Source organism: Pelodiscus sinensis, chromosome 5, assembly GCF_049634645.1.
Source record: "Pelodiscus sinensis isolate JC-2024 chromosome 5, ASM4963464v1, whole genome shotgun sequence".
Classification (NCBI taxonomy): Eukaryota; Metazoa; Chordata; order Testudines; family Trionychidae; genus Pelodiscus; species Pelodiscus sinensis.
The window spans coordinates 75,871,362-75,892,039 of record NC_134715.1 but is presented as its reverse complement, the minus strand read 5'-3'; the positions used below and the strand labels follow the sequence as shown (position 1 = coordinate 75,892,039).

The 20,678-nt window shown below is 38.9% G+C and overlaps 1 protein-coding gene across 3 annotated transcripts in view; it reads left to right on the top strand.

Annotated features, from left to right (window-relative positions):
• ENPP6 (ectonucleotide pyrophosphatase/phosphodiesterase 6) overlaps positions 1 to 20,678 on the top strand; it is a 93,571-nt gene that overhangs the window by 61,176 nt on the left and 11,717 nt on the right. For all 3 annotated transcript variants that reach the window (XM_075930286.1, XM_006130175.3, XM_006130174.4), the window contains 4 exons: positions 7,402 to 7,513; positions 12,504 to 12,645; positions 14,404 to 14,583; positions 18,679 to 18,816. In XM_075930286.1, coding sequence (XP_075786401.1) covers positions 7,402 to 7,513; positions 12,504 to 12,645; positions 14,404 to 14,583; positions 18,679 to 18,816 — 572 coding nt within the window. The remainder of the gene's footprint in view (positions 1 to 7,401; positions 7,514 to 12,503; positions 12,646 to 14,403; positions 14,584 to 18,678; positions 18,817 to 20,678) is intronic.

The window sequence follows — 20,678 nt, the reverse complement described above, 5'->3', positions numbered from 1 at the left end:
ATGTATCACGAGACAAGCGTTAGAATGGACTCCAAAGGGAAAGAGGAAAAGAGGACGTCCCAAACAAACACGGCGACGAAGCTTCCTGGATGAAGTAAAAGCAGCTGGCTTAATGTGGGATCAAATCAAGACTATTGCTAAGGATCGCAAGAGATCGAGAATGATTTGGAGGCCCTATGCTCCATTAGGAGCCGAAAGGACAAATAAATAGAATAGTGCAATGGTTCAATAAAAATGTCTGAAATTAGAGCTGAGTATATACTGTAAAATTCCTTTTTCGCAATCAGTTGAGTTTTGAAACAAATTCACTTTACTTGGTTTTACACACTTCCTGTTTGCTTTCCATTGGCATGATCGTGAACACATTTACCAGTAGTAATGATCACTGATACAGTGAATTTCAAATAATTATTACTGAATATACAAGAACATTTTTATTTTGTAACAAGTATTCACACTGGAAGCCTGATTTTAAATGATCAAAGAGAGAATAAAACATATCATGGGACTTTGTCTAATCTAGCAACATGAATTGAAAATAGTCAATACTTCTCAATGAACTGCTCACACAGGGTATGTCTACACTACAGAAAAGATCGAAGCTGCCACGTTACTTCGACTTCAGCTACGCAATTAATGTAGCTGAAATGGCATATCTTACTTCGACCTTATCCCGTAGTAGCACTAGAAATTATTTCTATTTGTAACTACCATATCACAGTGATCACTCAGCAGTTTAGAAATAGCAACTAAGTTACACACAGCCCAATATGGTTAATATTTTAAAAATAATTTAGAAAGTAATATTGAAAAACTGCATTTGAGAAAACTGCAACCTGTTTCAAGACCGTATATGAACAGAAAAAAAAGCTAAATTAATCAAATTGATTATATGTTATGTGTAATTAGTCACCCCACTTGAAACACTCAAAATTCTGGTCGGGATTTGTATTCTCTGCCCCTTGAATTTAGGAAAAGTTGGATCTGAAGTTCCAGTTCAGGTCCATCTCTGTATAATGACACATGCACAAATTTAGGGAGATATTGCTCCATCATGATATTTAAGATCATCCCAATGCTCTTCTGTGTGTAGCTATTAGAGGTAAGGTGCTTTCCGTGAAGCACTAGCTCTAGAATTCATTCTGTCCCTTGGTGAGCTGGAATTCGAATTAGTCAGCCATCAGTGCATGAGGTGAGATTCCCTTGTTTGCTCAAGCATTTGCTGGAGGTTGGGTTAGACAGGTATTGTGGGGCCTTGTATTGATATATTCCTATGGGCAATTATGGGGGCTGCCCAACTTTTGCTGGTACATAAGTGCCGACTTCCTGTTTACTTAGGGGATGTTCACCCCTCCTTTACCCCAGGCCCACCCCCACTCCACCCCTTCCCCCAAGGTTCCACCTCTGCCCTGCCTCTTCCCTGTCCCCTTTCCTGAGCTTGCTGTGTTCAGGAGGTGCTTGGAAGAAGAGGGAGGAGTGATTGGGATCCACGATCAGGCAGAAGTGTAGGGAGAAAAAGGGAAGTTCAGCTACCAGTGGGAGCTAAACACATCCTCTAAATTTTTTCTATGGGTGCTCCAGACCTGGGGCCATGGAATCAGCACCTATATTCAGTTACATGTAGCATTCAGTGTTGTAATTTCTATGTAAATATGTTTACTGGCTGTACTATGGGCCCTATATATATATATGTATGTGTGTGTGGGGTGTGTGTGTGTGTGTGTGTGTGTGTATAAATTAAATCCAGTTCCAGGGAGAATAGGAAAAAATGGAGAAAAAGCTCTGCTAATAAATCTAAATGGATTCAGCCCTTGTCTCAGAAGTGTGCGAACACTTAAGCCAAACTTATAATTAGTGACTTAACCACCATGTTCAAGAAGCAGTGAGGGACAAAAAGGTATCTTTTAAGAAGTGGAAGTCCAATCCTAGTGAGATAAATAGAAAGGAACATAAACACTGTCAAATCAAGTGTAAAAATGTAATAAGCAAAAAAAGATTTTGAGGAACAGCTAGCCAAAAACTCAAAAAGAAATAACAAAATGTTTTTTAAGTACATTAGAAGCAGGAAGCCTGCTAAAAAACCTGTGGGTCGCCTAGATGATCAAGCTATAAAAGGAGCAATCAAGGACGATAAAGGCATTGCGGAGAAACTAAATGATTTCTTTGCTTCAGTCTTCACGGCTGAGGACGTTGGGGAGATTCCCAAATCTGCACCGTCCGTTGTGGGTGATGAATCTGAGGAATTGTCCCGGATTGAAGTGTCATTAAAGGAGGTTTTGGAACAAATAGAAAAACTTAATGTTAACAAATCTCTGGGACCGGATGGCATTCATCCAAGGGTTCTAAAAGAACTCAAATGGGAAATTGCTGAGCTATTATCTGTGGTTTGTAACCTATCCTTTAAATCGGCTTCCGTACCTAATGACTGGAAAGTAGCCAACGTGACACCAATATTTAAAAGGGCTCTAGAGGCGATCCTGGCAATTACAGACCGGTAAGTCTAACTTCAGTACCGGGCAAATTAGTCGAAACAATAGTAAAGAATAAAATTGTGAAGCACGTAGAAGAACGTAATTTGTTGGACAAAAGTCAACATGGTTTCTGTAAAGGGAAATCATGTCTTACTAATCTATTAAAGTTCTTTGAAGGGGTTAACAAACATGCGGATAAGGGGGATCCAGTAGATATAGTATACTTGGATTTTCAGAAAGCCTTTGATAAGGTCCCTCACCAAAGGCTCTTGTGTAAATTACATGGCCATGGGATAAGAGGGAAGGTCCTTTCTTGGATTGAGAACTGGTTAAAAGACAGGAAACAAAGGGTAGGAATAAATGGTAAATTTTCAGATTGGAGAGGGGTAACTAGTGGTGTCCCCCAAGGGTCAGTCCTGGGACCAATCCTTTTCAACTTATTCATAAATGATCTGGAGAAAGGGGTAAGCAGTGAGGTAGTAAAGTTTGCAGATGATACAAAACTGTTTAGGATAGTCAAGACAGAAGCAGACTGAGGGACTCCAAGAAGATCTCACCAAACTCAGTGATTGGGCAACAAAATGGCAAATGAAATTTATTGTGGATAAGTGTAAAGTAATGCACATTAGGAAAAATAACCCCAACTATACGTACAGTATGATGGGGGCTAATTTGGCTACGACAAATCAGGAAAGAGATCTTGGAGTGATCGTGGACAGTTACTGAAAACTTCCACGCAGTGTTCAGCGGCGGTCAAAAAAGCAAATAGGATGCTAGGAATTATTAGGAAAGGGATAGAAAATAAGACCCAGAATATCTTACTGCCCCTGTATAAAACTATGGTACGCCCACATCTTGAATACTGTGTACAGATGTGGTCTCCTCACCTCAAAAAAGATATTTTGGCCTTTGAAAGGGTTCAGAAAAGGGCAACTAAAATGATTAGGGGTTTGGAACGGGTCCCATATGAGGAGAGGTTAAAGCGACTGGGACTTTTCAGTTTAGAAAAGAGGAGACTGAGGGGGGATATGATAGAGGTATATAAAATCATGAGTGGTGTGGAAAGGGCCGATAAAGAAAAGTTATTTCTTAGTTTCCTAAATAGAAGAACTAGAGGACACCAAATGAAATTAATGGGTAGCAGGTTTAAAACTAATAAAAGAAAGTTCTTCTTCACACAGCCTGTAGTCAACCTTGCCAGAGGAGGCTGTGAAGGCTAGGACTATAAAAGAGTTTAAAGAGAAGCTAGATAATTTCATGGAGGTTAGGTCCATAAAAGGCTATTAGCCAGGGGATAAAATAGTGTCCTTGGCCTCTGTTTTTCAGAGGCTGGAGAGAGATGGCAGGAGACAAATCGCTTGATCATTGTCTTTGGTCCACCCTCTCTGGGGCACCTGGTGTTGGCCACGATCAGCAGACAGGATACTGGGCTAGAAGGACCTTTGGTCTGACCCAGTACGGCCGTTCTTATGTTCTTAGTCTATTTAGTATAGGTTAGAAGTTTTACAACAGCACACAGCACCAAACATCAGAAGAGACTTACTACAACATCTGGGCAAATAACTTTTGGCAATTTCCAAGAACCATGGAAGAGTTTTGCTTAGATTTTGAGCATTTTTAGTCATTTTTGAATTTTTACATTATATTATAGGAAGTTGTGTATCGAAAAAATTGTTTTGAACTGAAAAAAATTGAAGTGTTTCATTTACAAAATGTCTAACTAAAATGTTTCAACATTTTTGAAAAGAAGGGAAGTTGAAGAGAATTAATTTGGCAAAACTAACATGAACTTGTAAATCATTTTGGCACCACTCATCTGCATTTGTTTTCTGGAAAAAAAATGTTTCAGTCAAAAATTTTTATTCCATCATTACTGACTACCTACATTGCCCGCCTCACAACTCAGAGCTACTGCTATAGAAGACTATTTAAAACAGATTGAATCTATAGCCAGTTGCATCAATTCTAAAGAAGTATATCAGAAGGCATATGACCATACCACACCTGTACTTGTTTGATAGCCATACATTCAATTCATATCTTAACTAACTTCTTTGCCATGATTGGCCAGGTCCACCACTACATAAGCACAGAACAAAACCAGTCCTACCATCCTTTGTCTGTCTTTGCACATATTACTTTATAGTCTACTGAGAAACAGAAATTGGAAGCCCAGAATGTTCAAGAAGTAAGAACTGGTTGTTAGGCTGGACAGACTACAGCCATTAAGTCATTTTCATGAGACAGTAAGTGTAGGTGTAGCATGTTTATGATGAAATTTAATTGTAATCTATTTTTAAATGAGACATTTAGTGTTTATTTATAATAAAAAATCAAATTTAAATAAAATATTTTTGTAAATCATCTATTTTTATCTACCCTGATCTTCTGCAATACCTTACTGGTTACCAAGAAGCCGTTAAGCAATCCAGCCTTTGACTCCCACCCAGATAGCCAAGTCTAACAGTGAGGGTTACTGAAAATATTATTCACGATATATAAAGTTCTATCATTTCAAAAAAAGATCAGACACATTAGCTACCAGAGCAATGAATGTTTCAAATCTCACTCAAACATGTGTACAGCCAATCCCTATTGACTAAATCTAGGATTTTTTAAAAAAAAGAAAAAGAATAAGTGTGGTTGTAATACATACGGATACAAATAAAGTTCTTAGGTAAATTTCATAGCAGAGATTGCAAGGATACGGATTTGCAGAAATCCATAAATGTAAAAGGTTACAGTCCAATAGGCAGTCCATGTGAAGACTTCATTGAAATTCTTATGATAAATTAATGGAGATCCGACCTGGAGACCTTAGTCTTGCTACTTAAATTTTCCCTGGCAAAGTTTAAATAGACCTGAGAATAAACAGGATCAGGCTTGACTTCCTTTATAGCTGGAGCAAGCTGTGGTCACAGCAGGGTTTTGTGGCTGAAGAATAGGGAATGTATTGCCTTGAGGCTACTTTCTATTTCTCATTGCAATCAATGAGATCTACTTAACGGTGAATAATCTTCAGAGGAATGAAATAAAGGCATCTAGGCCTACTCTGGTAACTAGTGGCATTCATTAACATAAGGCAATTAACTCAGTGGTTTCTAGGTCATCTACTACAGGTTGAACTTCTCTAAATTGGGACACACTGATCCAGCAACATCTGTGATCCAGTAGAACCATGGATTACCAGGACCAGAGAGTCCCAGTGGAGGGCTGGGAGCCTGGTGGTGCTGGGAGCCTGGCATGTAGCAGAGGGGCTTCCTGACAGAGCTGGAAGCTGGGTGTGGCCACCTGGCTGAGCTGGGAACCCCAGTGGGGCCATCAGGGCAGTGGGACTGGCAGCGGGGGGGGGGGGGGGGGCGGAGGGGAGGGGAGTTTTCCAGGAGGCTGGCAGAGGGCCAGAAATGACCTCCCCTGGTCCAGCAAAATCCTTCATCTGGGACCAGCCAGGTCCCAAGAGTGCCGGAGCAGGGAAGTTCAACCTGTATATATTTCAAAGAGGAACAAATACAGTTATATTATTACACCACAAATCCAATCTAAATGACATCCCTTTTTGGTCTTTGAATCAATAGAATACAGTAATGAAACAGTGTAGACCAGAACTGAAGTTTAGCACCTATAAGATAGTTAACACCTACGAGTTTACCTACAAGATATAGATAAACACAAATACAAGTCACATCCATTCCTAATTCTCTAACAATACTGGCTTACATTTCAAGGATTCTAGTTTATTTAACATGGGTTTGCTAACCATCTGTAAGGAATGGTCTTTGTAGTTCTCTTTTAATATGTCTTTAAGGGTTCTTTTCAGGTCATGTAGCCTGATGATTGCTTAACCCTCATGGACTCAGCAATATAGCAACATAAAACAATGCTGTGTGACTTTATTTCCTCTTACAACAGACTCTAGCTCCCAGCATTCCTTAAGACATTGCTATTTAATCCCATAAGATTTGCAAAGTGGTTCAAATTTTGGCGATTTCAGAGTGCTGGTAACACCAGTTTAGGGTAGAAAAATCATCTCTTGTTAACCTAGACACACCTCAAAATATTTTGCTATGTACTATGCCATAAAGCCATTTTGCAAAAGATCTCTCATTCTCTCATGTGTCTTCATCCTGAGAAATTTATATTATTGCAATTTGGGGTCTCCAGGGGTATTTAAAGCTAAATTGCATGAATTTTGTGTTACTGAGTAAGATAGTTATAAATATTAATGACACCCACTAGTGCAGTAACCAGACAAAAAAATTGTTCCCAAGAATTAAGAACTAACGTTCTCCTGTAGGATATGTTGCCGCACGCTGCTATGCCACAAAATACATTGTATTTTGCTAGAAAAGGCTGTAGGTTACTAAGAGAATTAATTGACCTTATGTGTTTTAACAAGAATGCCTGATAATTAAATTTAATAGTTCCGCTTCAGTCTCACATAGCAAAATATATTTTATGGAGGGTATTTTTATGCTAGATGTTGGGTATAATTGAAGAATCTACTTTATGAATAATAATCCAGGCCTCTGTTACATTGGATGCTTGGAAATGAAGGAAGGAAGATGATTGTATTATTGAATGCTATTACAAAAGGAGCCAAGCTGGTGATCTAAACGGCAAAGACCTGCCACACAGGAATCAGAGTTTATGAAAGGGAAGGTCACACCAACGTGGCACTTTTTGAAGGGGAAAATAAGGATAAAATAAATGGATTTCCCAGGGCCTCCATCAAATGCAGTCCACACATACAAGTGCCATTCAGTCTTTTACAAACTAAGAATGCGAAACAGATGGCATTTTGGCTTTGTCAGACTTCAGAATCTGCAGCAGATATGGCCAGAAGTACAAGAAATATTCTCTCCCCCCCCCCCACGCTTGTAGTTGATAATAAAAACCCAAACAACAAAATGTTCAATATTTGTCTTTTTAGGCTGTGAGGTTGAAATTCTTGGTGTCAGACCCAGTTTTTGTCAACCATATTTCAGCGTCCCAACGGACACCAATTTCTCTGATGCTGTCAGTAATGCTCTTGAGTCACTGAGGTAAGTAACCCAAGTTATTTAGCATGGTATTTCTTTTCTCAAGCATTAGAATTTGAGCAACTATAGTTTTGCCTTAAGGCACTTTCTTGGGGATTAATGACCAGTTTGAAGGACTTGATGAAGCCATGGTTGGTTTTGCTATTATAAAATGGACACCAAAAATATGTATTCTCAATGTCTTCTTGTTTATGATATGGCATGCATAGGCCATCATGATTAATTATTTTCTATATATTGGCTATTAATAGAGAAATAAGATTTAATCCGTGTATGTATCGGACTACTGGCATTAACTCATTTAATCACAAAAGGATTTTTAATCATTTAATGTCAAACAGAGCTGTCAAGTGTTCATCTCTTTTGAGATTTAGATCAGGTCACTTAGGGCCCATCTACACAGCAGGGCAAAAGCTGAAATAAGCCACACAATTTGAACTACATAAATTGCGTAGCTTAAGTTGAAATAGCTTATTTTAGCTTTTGGCACTGTCTACAAAGCAGGAAATCTGAGAGCGAGCACTCTTCCTCCGACTTCCCTTACTCCTCGTACAATGAGGCTTACAGGAGGCAGAGTAAGAAGTCCTCCAGCTTGACATGGATTTGACATTATGCCGAAATAATTGCTTATAATGTAGATGCAGATTATGTTATTTCAGAATAACACTGCTGTGTAAACAAACCTACCTCTATTTAGAAACTTAACATTAGAACCCATATGCAAACTTTCCATATGCAGATGGGCCCAACCTATACAATTGAGGTCTGGATTTGAGCCATCTCAAATAAAGGCTTGTTCAGATCCAGACATTTGCCAACTAAGGATACATCTACACAGCAACACATCTACACAGCAACATTATTTTGAAATATCTTCGTTGGCGTCTACACAGCAGGCAGTCATTTCAAAATAATGTCAAAAATACTGTCAAGCTGGAGGACTTCTTATTCCAACTCCTGTAACCCTCTTTGTAAGGGAAGTTGGAGGAAGAAGGCTTTCTTGAAATAGATGTAGATGCTCCCAATTTCAAAATAAGCTATGCAATTCACATAGCTCAATTTGCGTAGCTTATTTCGAGTCAAGCCCTGCTGTGTAGATGCACCCTAAATGTTAATCAAGGAAAGTCCTACTTAGCTTTTAAAACTAGATAAGATCTGGAGTATTAAAGATCAACACAGCCCCATTATCCAGAGCACGTGGTACACACTGCTTAATTAGCAACTTTGTTATTACCAAAATGTGTTCATTTCCAGGATACCCTTACTCTACTGAACATTTTTAATCTATTATATCGTTACCTTTTAAATGTGGTAGACTGCTGTATAATCAAGACTCTGAAATGTCTAGGAAGATTATTGTTGCAGAAAATAGGCACTGATCAGTGTTCATTCTAAGTATATATTTCCAGTGCATAAGAGTCTATATACAGTTGCAAATATATAGAAAATTAAATGGACCTCAGTTTCAAACTTTGCCTAAGTATACCATGAAAATTACCTTTCAGACAGTCTAAAACCCTGGGCAGTGGTTATAATAGGCTGCCACAGCTGCTGCCACATGCTTGCGATAAGGGGACTCCTCTTCTACTTCTTCTGGGAATGGACGTCTGCATCCACTAGAGAGGTTAGCTATTGGGTAATAGAATAGTCAACTAACCAAATAAATTCTTAGCAGTTAGTCGACTATTCTATAGTCCTCAGGGGCAGAGCAAGGTTTATGAGGAAGCTGGAAACCTGATGTTAAATAATTTCCCTGTTTGTCGGTAATTTTTGGGTAGATGGATGGATGGTCATGAAGCAATTCATCATCTAGACCATATTTATTAAGTATTCCTTAATGATCAGCATCAGCTTATTAAGTAATAAGAGAGAACTGAAAACAGTGATTGAAAACTTGATTGTAGGGATAGCATATAGGAGTCAGAATGGTCATGCTTGCTGCTTCCTGGTTGGTTTCTGGGAAGCAAGGTGCATAAGAGGGTTTGGAGCATGGATTCCCAAACTGGGGGACATGCCTTCCTGGGGGGGCGTGAAGAAATTCCAGGGGGGGCATGAGGTGACAATCTCTCTCCCCCCCCCCACACACACACCCATCAATCCCACCCCAAGTTTTTCTGCTATATTTTTGAGGGGGGGGCACATGAGGGTCTCTCAAAAATCAAAAGGGGGGCATGATGCCAAAAAGTTTGGGAACCACTGGTTTGGAGAGACTCTAGTCTTGACTTGGCAGATTTAGAAAATTATTAAAGGTTTGATGAAGTAATGACTGAGTTGTGAAAGATCTGGTTCCTCAAGCTGTTATTTTGGAAATCTGAATCCCACTGAAAACATTTCCATTGCTAATTCCCAGTCACACACAGCTGTTCACAGCTCACAAGAAGAGAGAGCTGGAAATTTCAGTTAACAGAGCAAACTGATGGTACTGTAATATCAGTAGTAAACACCACCTGTAACCATGCAAGGAGCCAAAATCCTGCAGGTACAGCAGTAACTGGAGAGTTACAACTACCTTTAATTTCCTATTTCCATTTCAAGAAGTTCCTCTCCAACTCTGTCAAACTTCTGTAGGTGAGACAGAGCTCCATTTCCTTAAACTCACATTCTTGTAAGTTAACTTCTGCATACACACAGCAAGGAAAAAATGATGGAGAAAGGGAAAATAAAATCAGTCATAAGTATTAATAGGATAGCTCCTTACAGAAAATGGGGGGAGGAGAGGTGAGGGGGAGAGGAGATAGAGAAAGGAGGAGAAAAGATGGGATTAAAAATGATAAAATGCCTCTTACTCATGTTCTCACTCATTTCTTTTTTTTTTTTCCTGATCATCATCCATTGTCACTACTGACAATGAAACAGTGGGCTGTTTTACTATCCAGTGGTGCTAGATATACAGCTGAAAGTAATACTTTGGAAATATAGTTAATTTAGAGGTGTAAATTGGGACCCTCAAGCTCAGTGTAAAAGACACTTCATTAGTAATTTCCATTACTATGCATGGCCGGAAGAGCTTCTGATTCTTGGTGCTATAAAAGGCCGGTAAATAGATCCATTCCACATTATAAAATGACCCCTTTCCACATACTAAATAAATACATTTTAAACCAACTCATGTCTGTCTGGAACTAACTATGTATGGGAAAGCAGCACATGGCAAAGTTATTCCTCCACATAAAGGCAAGAATGCCAAGTATGACATACCAGGTTGTCACTCAGTTTAAGATTTGAAGCTGCAGTTAGAAAAGCCTGAAATTACAATCTCCAAAATGTGCACATAAGCTATGAAGCAGTTATTAGATGTTAGTATATTGGACCTGTTCCTACTAAAGTCATTAGCAAACCCTGAACGGACTTCAGAGGATAGAGCCTTTTATGAGTGCTGGCATGGTGTTGGGATGTACCACAACTTGGGTATAGAAAAATAATTTAATCTTGTAGTGAAATTCTGGCTTCACTGAAAGGAGTTGCTATTGACTTCAGTGGGGACAAGATTTCACATCTGAAGTGTCCACTGACTTGATCCAGGCCCAGCCCAACTCCTGTTGATGTCAAAGGAAAGATTGTTTCAGGAAGATTCCCCCATTTCTTTGAATCAGGTTCCTTGCAAAAGTCACTTAAGCCAACATTTTCAAAGCTGTGTGCCCTAAAATAAGCTCCCTTGTCTATATTTGGAAGCCAAATTTTACATATACACATCTGAAAACTTAAGCCAAAATCTGTCTCATTTCCCCCACCTACAAAATGGTGTTGTGAAGATGAAACAGTGTTTTGAAAATGCAAAGCATTTCTATCCCATATGCCCAGCTCTCTTCATCATTCTTCATGGTAAAAGACACTGACAGGTAGTAAGAGCTCAGGTTTGTGAGATTCTGGTCAGTCTAGCCTGGATCCTGCAAACCACTTATGCATGTGCTTAACTTTCGGCATGTGTCTTGTCCCTTTTATCCTACATGATTGAGTCCTTACTAAAAAAATTTCATACCTCAGTCTAAATAAGTCCATTCATCACAAGAATAAAAACAATATTTAGCTCTTATACAGCTTGTATATAATACTAACTGATGATTTGGGAAGGGGTGAGGAGGGAAAACACACCTCAGATACAAGTAATTGAAGGCTGTAAACATCAAAGAGAAAGAGAATTATTCTGAGAGGTTCAAAAGGTACATATATAGTAGAAGTAACCAAATGAATTTAAGAAAAATTAATTTAGACTGAATAAAGTGGAAATATTGCAATCAATGAGATCTACTTCACTGTGAATAGTCTTCAGAGGAATAAAATAAAGACACCTTAACTTCAAATATTTTATATTAGAGTAGACATAAGAATGAGACAGTGTTTTGAACTGAATAAGTAACAGAGGTAGGCTAAATTGCTTAACACAATTGCTCTCATCCTTTTCCATGCGAGGACCTCATTTTGTCTACTGGGATCTTTCTCATTTAGCAACATTGGAAGGATTAGGCGGTCACAACCCCAAGACCTGTTCTCAATTCACACGTTGATAATCCCTACCTTAACACATTCTTCCAAGATCTGATTTCCATGATTCCTCCACCTTTTCTTTTCTTTTTTTTCCTACTAGAGTGGCCAACAGAAGACATGATTTTCAGATTATCTTGGGATCTCTCTCCAAAACTGGCTGAAGCCAATGAGTAAAAAGGAAAACTAATTAAAGTATTTTACATTAATGGCTCAAAACACAGCAATAGCATTAATATAAACTGCAGTGTTTTGGACCATTACTATAGAATACTATTTTAAATAAGAAAATGAAGTCTAAAGAAACTCATACAAAAATCTAATGAGGATGGTAGTATGTTCTAATGTGGATGATGGTATATTCTGTTGATAAGGTATAGTATATCTGATATATGCTAGACAAGTTAAGGTTAATTCAGTGTTTGTGTGAATAAGAAAGTGATACTGGCCCCTGGGAAAAGTAAAACTGTACATGTTGGCACCTGACTCTTTTAACATGCTACAACCCCAGAAATGGCAGTGCAGAAATGGCAGCAGTGTATTATGAACGCATTGATGTGGAAGGCCACCATTATGGTCCTTCATCTGTTCAGAGGAAGAATGCTTTGATGGCAGTGGACAAAGTATTGAACAACATGACCAAACTAATCAAGGTCAGTGATGTGACAAAACATTGTGTGCTTCATTTTTCTTCTTACCCTGATACTTATTACCACTAAAGCTCCTTTGCAACAATCCACTGGGTTGGACGCATGTGGCATTTCAAAGGGTCCAAGCTATACATAATTTTCCTTTTGTAAATGTTCTTCCGTGATTGACAAATGCTTGGTACGGAAAGGTTCCTTGTTATATTTGGTGGTTATAGTTCTGTTTTGCCTACTTTCTTGAACATAGTACTTAGATGAATGAATCAGTTCAGAGTTATGAGTTGCCTTCCCCTAAAATAACTATTGTTGCAACATGTGTGTGACAAAAGTGAGACTAATATGATATTTTTGAAATTGTTTTATGGTCTCAGTTAAATACTATGTTGTTTGAGGAGGTTAACATTTCTCTGCAAGACACTATGGAGAATGTTATGCATATTCATACTCAGGGCTCAAATTCAGCAGGATCTGTCAGGAGTGGAGCTTTAGTAAATATTTTTAAACACACAAGGTTGATGCCCCAGACCTCAATGCCTACAAGGGGGGCTCCCTCGCTCTGGGAATTACTCTTTGAGAATCAAGTCCTGTTTACACCCATGTAGTGACAATTAAGGTTGTATTTATGCAATAATAGAGGTTATTGCTATGTTGGGAATTCAAGGCATGATACTTCAGCTCTTAATTTCAGTAGACACCATATGTTCGTCTGTTAGCTTGCATGCTAGTATCAGTAGCCTAGAAAGCAATACACCAGTCAGGACATTGCTCTTTTCAGAAACAGATTGTCAACTGGAATTTATAGCAGGGAGATGAGTAAAGATTATTCATTTTTATAAGGGCTGTAGAATCAGAGAATTCCCTTTTATGGCAGATTTATGTTATTTATAACTCTGTATACTGCAACTTTGCTTTTAAAAGTATTCAAATAATTTTATAGTAGGGAACGAGCACATCAACTGCTGGGTAAGAGCCAGTTCTGTGAATTTCTCTGCCACGAGGAAACATGAAGTGTTATTGATATCTGTCCAGTGGTAAATACACCTTGAGGTATTCATTTCCTCAGCAATGAATAATATAAGGAAGGGGGTGAATATTTCAGTGGCAGTAAACTATAAGAGCATCAGAAGAGAGAAAGTTTTATATTTGAGAAAAATGACCCTTCAATATAATGCAGAGGGTAGTATGAACAGTTTCTTCATTCTGCTTTGACTGAAGAGAACAGGAGATTGGGTGAGATCCTGATCCCAGCAAGTTCAGTGGTAAAACTCGCATTCACTTCAATATGATCAGGATTTTGTGCATAAGAGTTTGTATGAAATGTTCATTAACAACAAAGGTGTAGGAATGAAACACTACCTAAGACTAGAAATAGTGCCAAGAAGTTTGATAGCACTTATCCAGATGGGGATTAGAATTGAGATAGGGAAAGTGTGATGGTCAGGTTTAAATTTGAACCAGCAGTAAGGTTTGGATTCAAATGAGAATATAAAACACTTGTGACCAGCTTTTGAAAGATGTCAGGGGAAAGGATGGAAAAAGTCTCATGAAGGCTCTCTGTCTGAACAGAGTAAGACCAGTCTTCTGTTTGTTGTTGTTGTTGTAATTTACTCTAACATATCCCAGGCAAAGCCCACCCCCAAACGTAACTCCACTGACTGCAGTAGAATTAAGGAGAGGATGAATTCAGCCATCTATCACAGAATTTTGAACCCAGAACACAGCGTTCTTTTCAAGTTATAATTGCTGTTTTCACTAATTTGACAGGACAAGAGGCTTGAGAATGACTTGAATGTCATTCTTTTCTCCGATCATGGGATGACTGACATTTCCTGGATGGACAAAGTGATTGAGTTGAAGAACTATATCAATATGACTGATATTGTCCAAATAAAAGACCGCGGCCCTGTTGTGAGTCTGTGGCCATCTATGGAGAAGTATAATGAGGCAAGCAAAAGAATCACTTCTTATTTCTTCTGTTTTATACTAATTTCTCAGCTTTAGTTTGAATATCAGAGTCAAATTCTGCTGTCAGATATGCATGTACAGGCCCCACAGGAGTCAGTGGGACCCTTTCTGCTCCCCCATGCCAGGTCTCTCATTCAGAAGGCAGAATTTGGTCCTGTCATTCAGATTTCATCTAAAGTTGGATGGTAAAGTGCAAAACATTTTTTAATAAAATTCCCATCATGCAAATAAAAAACACTGTAGTCTTTCTCTGAATTGTATTCTCTGTGCAAATACATATCTTTCCCACATTAGCAACATCTATTGGCTTTAGGGACATAGGTAGACTTGTTTTCTAAATTTTTTGTTCAATACTATAAAACACTATAGACTTTTTCTAACCTGGTAAATAAATGAGCATCCAGCAGCTTCCTTTGAGCTCAACAGGAGCACAAAATGTCTCAGAATTAGGTCAGTTCTACAATTATTTTTAGGCACCTATACAGAACCTTAATTTTCAGCTTCCAGGCTGGGAGTCTCAAAGGAGTTAAGCACCTCAGTTCCATTGAATTGTAATGGCATTTAGTTGTCTAACTGAATTAGGCTCATTTAAAAATTCTGACTTTTTTTTTTAAACAATATCTCTTTACAACAATTTTGAAGTATTTGCATTTTAATTCAATAAATGATATAAACCCAAAACTGCTGGCTTTGAGATTGTTGAGAATAAAATTATGCAAACCAGGTGAAGTTCTACACTAACTTTCGGACAGTGCAATATGGTTAACAATGAAGTATGTCCCCTCGATAGTTAACTAAAAAACAAACACTCTTAAAAAACGTTTACTGTTTTCCATAGAATCTGGAAAAATAAATGTGTTAAGTGATCCAGTCCAGGTAACTACCAGTGCAAGATTGTTTCCTACAGTTCATCTTCTGGTGGTGACAGTTTCATAACTCACTTGTATATTGTAGGTTAAATGATTATAGGAGAAGACAAACTGTAGATTTCTGCACAAAAACAGCCATTTCAGGAAACAGAGCTCGTATTGTATTGACTTGATGGTCTGACCATTTGAAGCGAGTGCTAATGTTTGAAGTGGTCTCAAAGGAGTGCCAGATTTTTCATTTAGGTCTGACACAGGCTATTAAAATACTCATAATGCCCTCTCTCCATCTCAATCATATCTCAGAGACTGCTATGTTTTTTGACTCAATCTGTAAGCCAGCTGCCTGTAATGCCTGTTTGTGACTTGACAACAGTGACTGAGTAGGGACAGGATTTACTACCATGGTGTCCAGACTGCTCTCTGGCTCCCTCAATGCTGCGGCTCGCGTGTGTTCTCAATTATGTGTGCCATGTTGGCTTACACACTTAGTCACCACAGCAGACCCGGAAAGAGCCCCCAAAGTCCACGAATCAGATAAAGATCAAAGGTGCTCAGCCAGGTTTATTGTTAAGCCAAGTACAGTAATAGTTGTCAGTAGACTCTATTGAACCACTATGCATATGTATCCCCTAACAATGGAATGACTTAACCAGTGGGTGGTTTCGCTGCCCCCTATGTCATACAAAGACTATCCTCCCAAGACACCACTTTTATACAGGTACAAAGAAGTTACACATCACTCCTGATGTGTCATGTTGCCCCCCTCTGATGTGGTCAGGTTATCACCCTCTGACACTACTTAGATACCACCCATCACCCTGTACCCCGTGGTTTGATTAGATCATCTCTATCCATCATGCTGTCATTTTAGACCTTTTCCTGAACCTGGGTCTGTATCTGTGCGGAGTATGCACCAAGGTCTTTTTTAATGAGCTGGTGACACAATGTGCTTTCAACTTATGACCAGTACCAATTGCTTTTCTACTGCTGGGCCTATTATCAACTAGTGTTTTGCACTCTCAGACTTGTTCATGCCAAATTCTGTGAGCAGGTGAGCAAGAGGCAGGCCCAGCTTAGCTTTGCTTTATGTTAGCCATGTTTTATCCATGGTTAGCTAGGCCTCTGACTAGACCTGTGCTACATGAGCTTATGTTTTAGGCCTTTATCTTACTATAGTCACATAGACATAGCTCAGTTCCACAAATCATCTGTTTAACCTCCTTTAAATAACTCTAAATCCCCAGGTAGTGGTAGAATGCAGGATGTTGCTTCATGGGGCTTCTTTTTCTGAAGGATTTCTCTTCAGGAGTCCACAGCACAGAGTAATTGCTAGTAACTTTTTCATCTCCTGTTGCAGTAGGGAGTGTCCACACCGAAGCACTGGAGCTGGAGTATTATAGCTGTGCCACTGTAGCTGTGCCACTGTAGCATATTAAGTGAACTTGTAGCGTAAGACAGCATTTTTCAAATTTGGGTCACAGGACTGCCAGGGTAAGCCACTGGCGGGCCCATGCTGCTTTGTTTACTTAATGTTTCCATAGCCATAGAGCCTCATGGCTCCACTTGCCTGGAAACAGTGAACCACGGCCAATGGGTGCTGCAAAGCTCTGTGGCTACAGACACATTAAGTAAACAAAGAGGCCCGCCAACGGCTTACCCTGGTGACCCCACGGCCCAAGTTTGAAAAACACTGGCCGAAGAAGCAATTACTTTAACAGCACCAGAAATAGCCATCTAAAAGCTAGCCATGTAGACAGACTCCATTAAGTTCAATTCCATTGGTTTTTTCCTGTAAACCAGACTCTCCCTTTTGTGTTGTAAGCAAAACTCGTGAAGTCATTCTGCCGCTCTACTCTGCGCTAGTTAGGCCTCAGCTGGAGTACTGTGTCCAGTTCTGGGCGCCACATTTCAAGAAAGATGTGGAGAAATTGGAAAGGGTACAGAGAAGAGCAACAAGAATGATTAAAGGTTTAGAGAACATGACCTATGAAGCCAGGCTTCATGAACTGGGCTTGTTTAGTTTGGAAAAAAGAAGATTAAGGGGGGACATGATAGCGGTTTTCAAATATCTAAAAGGGTGTCACAAGGAGGAAGGAGAAAATTTGTTCCTCTCGGTTTCTGAGGACAGGACAAGGAGTAATGGGCTTAAAGTGCAGCAGGGGAGGTTTAGATTGGACATTAGGAAAAAATTCCTAACTGTCAGGGTGGTCAAATATTGGAATAAATTGCCAAGGGAGGTGGTGGACTCTCCCTCTCTGGAGATATTTAAGAACAGGTTAGATAGACATCTGTCAGGGATGGTGTAGACGGAGCTTGGTCCTGCCTTGAGGGTGGGGGGCTGGACTCGATGACCTCTCGAGGTCCCTTCCAGTCCTATTATTCTATGATTTCTTGACTCATCTGAAGTAAAACCAGTACAACACTTTTGAGTGGTCCAATTCAGTTTTGAAGCAGAACTATTTATGAATTAAGGTATTACTCAACATAAGCATGACCCAATGAGTCCAGTTATTATACTGGTGCATTATTTCTTGATGGTGGCTGTACTTGTGCAGAGTTTCAATGGGAAATATGTTTAGCAGAGAAAGTCAGTCTGCCACAGTGAAAAAACAAATCCACCCTGCTCACATCTGAAAGCATCAAGTAATTATTTAGGCCATTGGCCTAACTTCACTTAAAGGCTGTGAACATTACCACACAGTGCATCTATCCTTTCATGTAGGTTATAACCATAAAAAATGTGGAGAGAGATTTATACCCTCTGAAGTTAAATGACTCTTCTCCACAGATACATTCTCTAAATATTTCTGCTCAATGATTCCAGTTAAATTTGTATGCTGAAATTGTAAATAGGATAATATTTACAAGATAGTTGAAGTTAGGTAGCACTGTGAATTGTCAAAGCTCCATGAAAATATCAATGAATTTATCTCACGGCATTCTTAGGAGATAGACGAGTGCCATTTCCTCAAACAAGGGCCCAGGGCAATTTCCCCGTAAATCCTCTCCCTACCCAAGCTTCATAAAGCCCTGCCTACTAAAATATACCTGCAAAGTCTGATTCATATGCATTGAGTATGTACATATAATTAGACATGTATGAAGATAAATTACTCAGTTTAAAAATGCAGCAGTTCTCCTCACCAACAGATGCATATGCAATTTTTATAGGCTGATGGTTTTATAACTTGTGTTTCCTTTACAGGTGTATAATAAACTGAAAGCTGTGCAACATATGAATGTTTATAACATAGGTGAAATTCCAGACAGATTCTATTACAAAAAAGGGAAATTTGTGTCTCCTTTAACCCTTGTGGCTGAGGAAGGATGGTTCATAGCAGAGGTAAAGTGTATGAACAAAATATTGATTTACTGTTGTGGTTAAAAAGTACAAATGAACAAGAAAAAAGATTTTAAATTATAAGATTAATGGTGATTTATACTACTGATTCAGCATTTAGCTGGGGTAAATACTTCTGCCTCACATTTAAATATTTCAAATATGTGTTTTAATGGAACTAGTGGTATAGCTGTCACACCATATCTAAGATTGGTCCTATTGTGGTATAATAAGAGATGAAACTTATTCCTTTTGTTTTCTTAAAATTAATTTTCCTATCCATCCAGTTTCTCTTTTCCTTTCAACCATCTTCTGGCGAGATTCAAAGATTGCTTTCTTTTCCAATCAAATTTTATGCTAATACAGGCAGTCCCCGGGTTACGTACAAGATAGGGACTGTAGGTTTGTTCTTAAGTTGAATTTGTATGTAAGTCGGAACTGGTACATATTGTAGGGGAAACTCTAGCCAAACATTTCTCTAGAGCTCAGTTTTATTCTCCCACACCTCACTTCCCTCAGTCTTTTATTCTCAAGCTGAGGTGTCTGCTGAGAAAAGCCGCTCCGCGTCTCCCTGGTCTGCTGGGAGGGGGGGTGCTAGCTTCGCATCTCCTGGTCTGCTGGGGGGAAGTAGCTAGTGCAGGGTTGCCTCACCCCGTTTGTAAATAGGGATCCGATGTAAGTCGGATCCATGTAACCCGGGGACTGCCTGTATATGACAATATTTCCTCTATCATAGTACCCTCAACTTGGTTCCCCAGATATCTTGATTCCCCAGGTACGTTCATACTATACTGTCCTTTAAAAATACTATTGGCTTTCTTGACTTCCCTTCCTTTCCAGTTATTTGCTACCATCTCCCACCACTAAACTCTACATTACTACAGTTTTCAATAATACAGTACCTTTTATTCCTGGTAATTTCTCCACCCATCCTCTGATTAATTCAAAAGAGATGGACTTTTATGGCACAGATAACTTCTTTATAAAGGTGCTCATGCCCAAATGCAGTACAAAATACAGCATTTACTCAATGTAACTGTTTCAGTGTATGTAAGTGAACAATTACTAGTCACTGAAGCTAAGTACTTCATTTTCTTCCATAAGCACTACTTTGCTAGTGTGTGTGTGTGTGTGTGTGTGTGTGTGTGTGTGTATGTATGCATCTCTCCACACACACACACACACACACACACACACACACACACACACACACAGAGTTTGTAGCTGTGTAATTATGTTGATTCTTCTTTATAATCTGAAATGTAATTGACATATGTGGGTAGGCTGCTTTATCTACAAGGAAAACAAAGACTTCAATCTTCCGTTCCTTGTATATTCAAACACCTATTTAACTTGGGCTTCAGAGGGAATGCATAATCAAAATCACTGATTTCTATGCATAGGTCTCAGTTTAATCACCACTGAAATACAATCACTGCTGAGGTGGAATACAATGGCTATTTCAGAGTACCTTCCAGAAGGATGCTAAATGCCCCCAGGAGGCACTTCTTTTGCAGAGTTGGACATTTCTTGCAGTGCATAAATTAGCCACCACAGAAATAAAGGCTATATTATGCAATTGAAACTGCAAGTCTGAATTTTAGTATGCAAACAATTAAATATTACAAAACTCAATTTGTATACAGGATTTAACTTTCATACCCGTTCATCATTATAAAATTACAACCATTATTTAGTATTTATATTTCATCTAAGTCTTACATTGTATTTAGGTCTGGGCACGAAACAATTTTCCTAACTAGTGAGAAATTAAGATTTTGAAAAGTTTTTCATCTTTTTTTGGGGGGGGGGGGGGGGGGGCAAATTAAAAGTAAAAAAAAAAAAAAAAAAAATCTTGAAAAAAT